Source organism: Carassius auratus, chromosome 39 (genome assembly GCF_003368295.1).
Source record: "Carassius auratus strain Wakin chromosome 39, ASM336829v1, whole genome shotgun sequence".
Lineage (NCBI taxonomy): Eukaryota > Metazoa > Chordata > Actinopteri > Cypriniformes > Cyprinidae > Carassius > Carassius auratus.
Genome location: NC_039281.1, coordinates 3,853,966 through 3,864,217, shown reverse-complemented (window position 1 = coordinate 3,864,217; position 10,252 = coordinate 3,853,966). Strand labels below are relative to the sequence as shown.

Sequence of the window (10,252 nt, the reverse complement as noted above, 5' to 3'; positions counted from 1 at the left end):
ATAAAGTTTTCCTTAATGTCTTTCTCTTTTGGGGCACATGATTCCTTAACATAATTAATGATGGGATATGCTTAGCCTCAAGTACTGTTCCTAAGCAGTTATAGAGTATGGGTGCATTAAAGGAACTGTTTTTATTTTCTGACCTTAGACAGTCTTAAACTACTTCCAGTTGCATACATGCACTCTCGACAAGACCGTAAACGTGTGGGTAATGGGACAAACCTTTAATCTTGAAATTGTACAATGGATTTGTGGTCTTTCTATTGCCTTCTGAGGTTAAAACACAAGACTACAATTGAATTTACTTAAGCAGATATATCTGATGTTTTGAGGAATATCCATGGTTAATTCCATGGTTTCCATGGTAACCAAGACCTGCTGACAGTAAGACGAAAGTCCATCTTCCACAATGCATATATAGTATTTTGAAACTTAAAATACTAATGAAATACCTTTTTGAAAGCAAGTTTATTATTATTAATTTGTTGCTTTTTGCAATGGTATGTAAACATCCTTACTGCTTATAACTGCAAAAGCTTGTTACGCTGACCTTTTTGTCATACATCCTGAGTGTGGAACCCTCCCTTGTGCCAGATATAGCAGCTGAGGAACATAAGCAATGCCCTATTTCATGACTGTGGGCACTGAGTGCCCTGCCAGTGCAGCAGGGCTCCTCCTAAGCGCTTTTGCTCAAAACCTTATGGGTATATTCAGTTGGCATTACTAACCTCCTCCTACAACACAATGTTCTGGAAAACAGGACAATGATGGAACAAAACAAACATTTCGGATCAGACTTTTATTTGGACTCACATAAATAACAATAGTTCATATATATACTTTTTTGTATATTATACAATTTTTATATAATATATATTTCCTCCTATGATTTACATTCTTTTTTGCTAAGTTATATCTATTGAAACAGGAGCATTATGTTGATGAACACACGGCTGCTTGAGCACATAATAAAGACAGAAATATCAAAGAAGAGGATTCGGTTCTTTCATTCAAACAGAAATGTAATTACTTCATCAGTCATAAATGTAAAGAAAAGCACAGCTAACTGGAAACCTGATATGCCATTATATATTTCCTGGAGATTTCTCTTAAAAAATGTTTATATAAAACAGCAGAGAATATCACATGAAATACTTCAAGCTGGGCCGATCGTCATGCACTTGAACAAATAGATCATGTCGATCAAACTAGATCAGAGATTGACTCATGAGTTCTGCTTTCAAGCTTCTCACTCTTACTTCTTAAAAGCCTGAAAATGAGCATGAATATAGTGACCTGAAAAAAGAAAACCTCAAAACAATTCCTCGAGATTTGCCTATGGATATTACTATTGTTTAATGGAAATGTTGAATACTTTCTGCAATACATCTTACTCTTTTTAGCATGCAAAGTTGCACTCAAGACTGTCCGAATGTGAGACCAAGACACATGCCAGCTACAACAGAACTGACAACAGTGTGACTGAATGAACTGAAACAGAAAGACAGTGCAATAGTGGACATCTCAGGGTTTGTTCATACAGGAAACACACCGACAATGATTTGACATTGCTGTGTCACACTTCACCCATACTATTGCACTTTTAGCAGAGTAGAACTCATTAAAAAAAGCTCCATCAGTCTAAAAAGTGTCTCATTATGGCATTCATATAAGTATTTATTGCCCAAGACCAAGACAAATTGGATCAAAGACCAAAATGATCAAGTGGAAATAGTATTGAGACTCAAGAACTTTGTGCAATTGGCCAGAAATCATTATAAATGCTAACAAACTAAGTTCATTATTGCTCTACAGTACTACATGATCAATGTATCCTTCAGTCATGAGTAAAGGTTCATGGTGGAAAAACAGTCTGACATCTGTGATAGCATGTGGCTTGACACTAGCTTCAATTACATTGACCGATGGTGAAATGAAGGATGCAGGAAAAACAGTCAGAAGGGAGGTAAACCCAACCTGATCTTCTCAGAAAACATAACTATTTTACGAGCTGGAGATAAGTGTAAAGGTCCTAACCTCTCAAGATGTAACAGGAGGATTCACATACTTGCTGTGCTTGAAAAGAGAATATAATGGTCAAATGCTCTGTGCTTTCAATCAGAAAGATATAAAAGGAACCAAAGCAAATCATGTACATTCAGCAGAGCAAAGAGGAAACCCCACCGATACAAAGTAAAACCAGTGGCGTCAGTAGTACGAATACTTCCCAATCTGGATATTTACATTGAACCGAATGGATACAAACCACGCTTTGGAGAAGTATCTCAGGTTCAGCATGCTATTGCAAAGATCTCTTGCTACACACTTGATTTATTTTTATTTTTTTTGCCTGCATTAGTACAAGTGATTGTCTTCATCCCAAGACTGGGTGTCCTTATTTTAGCCCTGAACGTCACACTGCAGAAGATCATGTAAGTTTCAATACAGCCGTTAAGAAAATAAAACTACTACACTGTATTTGCTTTGGAAGCACATTTGAATTATAAACTGATGTTTTGTCCATATTTCAAATAATTTTCAATGGATGGAACTGATAAATATGGACTATAGTCTTGAATTACAGTCATCGATGGAGTTTCATTGGACGAACACCTCCATGGGATTTTGTGATACATTATATATCAACTATTAAAGATACATGTTAAAAACACCTGGAGAACTTGTGCCTCATGCTGTTCACAAAAAAACTAAACCAGAAACTGAGATAGTGAGAACAAATCACAGAGGAAATACATATCATGCCATCATCTTCAGACTTATTTTAATCCAAAGAATCATCTTTTCTCCCTGAATATGAAAACTGTGTTATAGACCCATCAGATAATAAATGTAACCCTTATTAGAAACACCAAATTGTCATCCTAACATAATCCATTATATTCGGTCCAAAAAGAAGTCCAACCCTGTCCCAAGTTAGCAAGTCTTTTTTTTTTTTTACACACAGGGGCAACAAATTCAACTCTAAAAGTGCTTTTAGGGATACATTAAAACTGACAAAAAAGCAAATGTTTAGTCATAAATAATTTACAATTTCCCCCATTTCAGCTGTTTAAATCTGAGAGCTCTTAATCCACTCGCTAAACACGCAGAACTATCAGAAACAACTAAAGATTAAACTTCACCCCAGTTATAAAACCAGGAAAATAAGAAGGGTAAGGGAACAACTCCTATGAAGCCTCAGTGGCAGCTTTTCACTCCGGACACATAGGGCGAATCCTGTTGGCGGCAGATGCCTTCTTGCTGCTCGCTACAGTCCACGAAGTCAGGCACGGGCAGCCCTGACATGATCATCAATGACTTGTTCCAGATCATGAAGGTGGGAGCCACTGGAAGCAGGAAGGAAACGTCAAAAGTGTAAATGTGCTGCGAGTTCATGGCGTCGTAGAAGGACAGGGCGTTGTTGTCGTAGTCCAGCAGCACCCCGACCCTGCGCAGCTGTAGCGACGCCTCCACGATCGACTCCTTGTTGTTGTACCGCACCAGGAAGTTGTTGTTGCACCGTGTGAAAACCCAAGATGAGGAGTTTTTACCGCTCCATTCGTTTTTGGGTGCTGACTTGTAAGCCACACCAAGAGCGTACCTGAAATAGATTAGAAATGTCGCCATTGGAAAGCAGGTGAGATAAGACATGACCAAAGGACTAAAAAACTGTTTTAACAACTTATTAGTTCATTATATAAAACGTTTTAGTTAAAAACTCAATTGAAGTTGGCAGTTAGTGATCAGTAGCAATATCTCAAACCAAAATGACCCCAAATAATGACAAGTCACGAATATTACCAAATAATAACAACAACAAAAAAATTGTTAAATTTATAATAAAACAAGCATGATGTAAAACACACACACACACTGTTCTCTTTTAACTATTATACACTTCTGACAATTGCCTATTAACATAACAGATCCAAGTCTGAAAATCTGAAATCTCTTACCATGTGGAGGCTCCCAGTAAAACCTCCCAATAATGGCAGCCACTGTCAATGAAGACGTTGCCAGCGGCACCGTATGATCCGGTTCCGCTGAAGCGTTCTGGAGTATGACTCTTCTTCAGGGAACTTTCATCCTTCTCCATGGTCAGACAATCATTGGAGAGGCGCAGCTTCTTGTGGGCTGTTTTGGGGTCCAGTTTGAAAGGCTGACCTGAGGAGCAAAGAGGACAGAGATGGGTGAGATACATCAGGGACATGTAATAAGAGCCGGTGGGGAATGAGTTTGGTAACCCTCACTGGTCTGTTGGAATTTGTGCAATTTGTTAAATGTCAGATTGTGCACATCTGGTTAATTAGGAGATGAGTGGTTGTGATAAAAGGCACAGTGTGTATTTGTGTAATAGTTAAAGACAGAGAGAAGTCTGCTACATTTATGATTTGAGTTACATTTTGCCACCTTGGAATTACAAGGGTCTGTCTGCATTCTGAGCAGTTTTGAGATATTGAGCTTCAAAGTTGTTGCATTCAATATAGTGATATGGGGAACAAGTCTCTTTCATATATCAGTCCCAAAATGTAAAAAAAAAAACTTCACATAATGTAGATAAGTTGTCGCAGAATAAGAATATGTGAATAACTCAATTTTGACAAAAATTGCAGATAGAACCTTATAATTCCAAGGTGAAGATTTCTTGAAAAGCAGAAGTGACCCCACAGACCTGACATTTAACTCTGGCACGTCTAAATCTTTCCATCCCCAGCTTAATGACTGACAATACAGGAAAACAATCAGCTGCGCTCCGTCCCTGCCCACAAACCAATCATCTCAATCCAGAGTGAGGTTTACTGTGCCCAGATATGAAAGGTTCTGGCAATGTACTGCTGGAAACCAATTCCATTAACACGCTCTTGTCTTTGAACTGCTTATCGCTGCGAGCACAGCCGTTCTCAACACTCGTGCAGTCATGCCATTTTACAAGCATGTGTTTTGAGGGCACTGGGAAAAGCGATGCAGATGTACACACACACACACACCAGGCTAAAAGCGAGAATCCCATGAAATGCTTATTGCCCGCTGGTATAAATCTGATGAACCGTTTAAGACAAAAAGGAGTAAAATGGCATGTCTGTGCAGTGCAGGTGTCAGAATAAAGGTCTTTATTGTGCCATTTTCATAAAAAAAAGGAACTTAAAATCCATACATTTATACACTTAACTACAAGAAATATATATATATATATATACACAGGTGCTGGTCATATAATTAGAATATCATCAAAAAGTTTATTTATTTCACTAATTCCATTCAAAAAGTGAAACTTGTACATTATATTCATTCATTACACACAGACTGATATATTTCAAATGTTTATTTCTTTTCATTTTGATGATTATAACTGACAACTAAGGAAAATCCCAAATTCAGTATCTCAGAAAATTTGAATATTACTCAAGACCAATACAAAGAAAGGGTTTTTAGAAATCTTGGCCAACTGAAAATTATGAACATGAACAGTATTGAGCATGTAAAACACTCAATACTTAGTTGGGGCTCCTTTTGCCTGAATTACTGCAGCAATGCAGCGTGGCATGGAGTCGATCAGTCTGTTGCACTGCTCAGGTGTTATGAGAGCCCAGGTTGCTCTGATAGTGGCTCTCAGCTCTTCTGCATTGTTGGGTCTGACATATCGCATCTTCCTCTTCACAATACACCATAGATTTTCTATGGGGTTAAGGTCAGGCGAGTTTGCTGGCAAATTAAGAACAGGGAACCATGGTACTTAAACCAGGTACTGGTAGCTTTGGCACTGTGTGCAGGTGCCAAGCCCTGTTGGAAAATGAAAGTTGGTCAGATGTTTTTTGTTTCACAAAACCCATACAAAAATGTGGGGGAGATTCACAAAGAGTGGACTGCAGCTGGAGTCAGTGCTTCAAGAATAATTTAGAATATCTAAATTATAGTCATATAATTAGAATACCATCAAAAAGTTGATTTATTTCACCTTTTTGATGATATTCTAATTATATGACCAGCATCTGTATATATATATCTCTGAACACACACACACAATCTAGGGTATTTTTTTCTTTAAGATGTGCAGTGAGGTCACACGGATTGCTTGGAACTGTTCTTGGATTGGGTTGCTTTAGTGTTCATTCTGCAGGAGAGTGCCGACCGCTGACAGCTTGAGTGATGTCTACACTGTGCAGGATGAGTAAATATTATTCTGAGATCTTTTAACAACAAGTAAACATGGCTGCCCTTGGGGCTGCTTGTCATGTGATTTTGCTCATATTGGCTTTATGTGCGGTCACCAGCCATGACAGTGCTGATTAAACAGGAGAGACCTCCTATAGGAACACAGTGTGACTCTACACATACACAAACAGACAGGCTTATTTAGTGCTGCTGTCATTCAAAATTCTACCTTCACAGGGCAAAGTAAATGCGACATTAAACCTAGTAAGCCAGAAAAACTTGAGCTGTCACATATTATGTCTCATTATGAATAAAGCAATTATAAAAATTTAAAATTTTTCTTAAAAGATCCAGCAAATGAGGCTCAAACCTACATCACAAAATAATTACAGTTCTATATGCTGTGAACTACAAACCTTTGGCTGTAAACTGTAGGTATTTATACACCTTTAGTCTAAGTTTAATCTACCTTTTGGAGCTCTAGAATTATGGTAAAATTTTTGTGGGCAAAATAATTTATTTTCAGTAGTGTAGCAATGTATGAAGCACAGCTCACAAAGAAGGGATTTTCAAACCAAGCTCTCTGCTGGTCAATGTGGTGAATTTTTGACCAGCTAGAATTGTTGCAAATTCTGTGTGAAAATACTTTGCCCTCACATGAAATTCACAATTGCATGGATTCCCACGGAAAATACAATCTTTTATGCTTAGAAGGTCACAAGACATTTGAACACTGAATGGAATGACAGTCAAAATGGAGCAATTATCCATCAATGTCAAGCTGCTTAATACAGAGGCCTCAGAAGTTATCTGGCCATTTCATTTAAACAACACAAATGGAAGAATGGCACCGAATTCATACATTTGGACATGCATTGAATTATTTTTAGATTTTAGGGTGAAGTCAGTTCTGACTTGTAATTCCTCACATTAACTATGAACATGTTGAACTAAAGTTTGTCAGGCAGTAGAGAGTTGCAAATACTCTTTGTCTTTTTTTTTGAAAACTATTTCTATTTATGCTGTAGAATCTAAAAAAATTGTGCTTTGATACCCATCTTTAAAATAACCAAAGAAACTGTAGCTTAATTGTCCCAATACTATTTTGGGCCACTTTATAATCAATAAAGATATTTATTCTGTTTCAGCTGGGTGATACCATATTTAAAGACGAATGATGAACACTACAAAAAAAAATAATAAAAAATCATCAGAATGGCTGGAGACCAAAGGAGGCGAATGCTCAAATAAAGATCAATCAATGTTGATTAATGATATACTATGATTAACAATGCAGCCAAAGCAGAAGAGAGAACACAAGAAGAAAGATGATCCATTTGAGGAATAAAAGATAGATCAGTGGGAATGAAAGGCAGTGATTTGGCTTGATGTGTACGGATGACTGTCTAGACTTGAGTTTATGCTCAGACCCCTGCTGCCGTCTCTATTGTGGATCTCAGCAATGCCTTTTGAACGTATTATATCATCTAAAGTTCAGCTGGAGAAACCAAACTTTGATTTCAGCACAACCTACAAAGAGCCATTTGATGTCTTCTTCTTTGATATGTATATATATATATATATATATATATATATATATATATATATATATATATATATATATATATATATATATATATATATATATATATATACATACAAAATGTACACTATCATCAGCTAGCTTAAATCTTCTTAATGTGACTTAAACTCATGAAGATATTAAGATATTATAAACATTAACATAATTATTTTCTGTAAAGCTGCTTTGAAACAATGTGTTTGGTGAGATGTGCTACTTGATATTTCTTATATAAGATTCAAGACATACCCCAAACCCCACAGCTCATTTGTCTCATTAATTTTAGGTAATTACATCAAACATGAAGGATGTGGCATTTGAGGCTAAAAGTGAAATGTATGGGGGCCAAAGAGCCAAAGAGAGGGCCTGTGACACAATCGCTTCTACATCTTCTCTGCCTTTGCAGATTATAGGTACTGTAGGTTTATCAATCTGAGCATCTATTTTCCTCCAATCAAAAAATAAAAATAAATAGAAAATAAAAAAAATGATATGCCTTAACTTTGTCTCTTTTCTTATTATCCTCCTGTCCTAGCTTTTTACTATTTTGAATGATAACTGAAACCTTGTACAACTGGCACGTGTTTATTTCCATCTAATGATACATTGCTTATTGTATTCCTCAACTGTAAGTCGCTTTGGATAAAAGCATTTGCTAAATGGATAAATGTAAATGTAAATATATAGTCACCACTCAAAGGTTAATGAGAAATTAATCGTAGATGATAAAGCGAGAGCTCTAGGATTCGACCGGGGGTAGAGCACGCTCTCACTCTGGATTCCTGAATCAAACAAGAAGTGATTATGTAAAAGTCTCTAAATAGCATTTCTCTTGAGACGGGGGAAGTGTCTGGACTTTCACGGTCGAGTAGACATGGCAAATATGTGTTTGCTGGAGAAAAAGTAAAACAGAGAATTGGCCCAAAACCAGCTTCCTGTTTTATATGCTCAGATGGGCAGAAACCACAGCTGTGGCAAATGACAGTGCATTGTTTGACTATGCAAGGGTTAAAATGTCCTCTCTGATGAATACTATATAAAGCAGCCTTAGATTCCCTACACTGAATGCTGATGCTACTGTTGCTCAAAGAGAGAAAGTTATAGATCTTTTATTCCTATAGCTATGTTTCCCAAAGCACTAAGAAAAACAGTAGTGTTTAATCTCTACATACTTTTTCCCAATAGCAGCATTGCAACACATACACTACTGTTCAAAGGTTTGGATTTAGTACTTTCTGAAATAATAAAAAAAAGTATTAATTAATTCTATTATTCATCAAGGACACATTAAATTGACCAGAAGTGACATTAAAGACATTGAGAATGTAGCAAAATATTTCTATTTAAAATCTTTTCAATCCAAAGAATCCTGAGAAAAAAAAAAACGATTTTCACAAAACAGTGAAGCAGCACAACTGTTTCAAATAATGAAAATAAATATTATTTGAGCAGCAAATCATCATATTTGAATGATTTCTGAAGGATCATGAGTAACGCCACAAAAAAAAAAAATCAGCTTTATCACCACAGGAATAAAATACATTAGAATAGAAAACAGAAACAGTTATTTTAAATTAAAATAATAGTTCACAATATTAGATGTTTAGATAATATTACAATCTTATATGCAACATTAGAGGTAATTACTAGTCCTTCTTTCTTGGTGTCTTAAAAAACAACACAAAAACTTTTGAAAGAGTTTACAAATTGAGTCTACATATAAGTAAACTTACAGCAACATACTGTATTTACACTCAATAAATTTTTGTAGGACAGGCTTTCACAGCACAATACAGCTAAAACACTGGAGCTCTGTGTGTCTGGGAGAAAATTGCATTTAATGGCACTGCTGTCCAAAAACAGCATTATTACCGTAACAAAAAAGACAGGTGGGGGCGAGTGATGGAAAGTGAGAGAGATACTACTGCCGTATTCTCACAGAAGCTCGAGGAAGCATGGGAAAGCACAGGAAACAGACTGTGACAGACAAATGAGCGAGAGAGGAACGCTTGCCGTTTCCTCCAGAGATCCCTGTATTTCTCTCTCAAACTCCTCCACAAGGCCGCAGAGAGACTCTGATGCAATAACCCATTTGAATGCTGTCAGCTGGTGCGCTTTATCTTGATTGAGACAGCTTAGGTGAGGGACCCGGGCTTCCCCAGACCTCTCTATCTCTCTCTCTCCCACACACACAGCGATTTGACACCAAACCAACTGATGGTTCTCATTATTTGCATGCTCAGATGCCTGTCACAGATGGAACGCAGAAGTTATTGAGCAGTAGAGTATGACAGAGCTGCTGCATTTACACTGATGTATGAGCACCATATCTACTAGGACTCTGGATATTAGACCTAAGAGGTGCAGACTGGTGCGTTTGGCTTGATTTATCATTCGGATAACCTGATGATAATTTGAGATTATTCACACCAAGCCCTACATTTCCCTACCAATATCCAATAATAGTTGGGGTTCATGGCATATTTTCCGTTTACAAATATTTCTGAGTGAATTAGT

The 10,252-nt window shown here is 36.9% G+C and overlaps 1 protein-coding gene across 4 annotated transcripts in view; it reads right to left on the bottom strand.

Moving 5' to 3' along the window:
• Nucleotides 1–769: 769 nt before the first annotated feature.
• Nucleotides 770–10,252, bottom strand: part of LOC113057713 (probable E3 ubiquitin-protein ligase MID2) — a 150,570-nt gene continuing 141,087 nt past the window's right edge. For all 4 annotated transcript variants that reach the window (XM_026225208.1, XM_026225210.1, XM_026225209.1 and 1 more), the window contains 2 exons: nucleotides 3,957–4,164; nucleotides 770–3,601 (listed from right to left, as the gene is read on the bottom strand). In XM_026225208.1, the coding sequence (XP_026080993.1) occupies nucleotides 3,199–3,601; nucleotides 3,957–4,164 (611 nt within the window). In that variant the 3' untranslated portion in view covers nucleotides 770–3,198. The remainder of the gene's footprint in view (nucleotides 3,602–3,956; nucleotides 4,165–10,252) is intronic.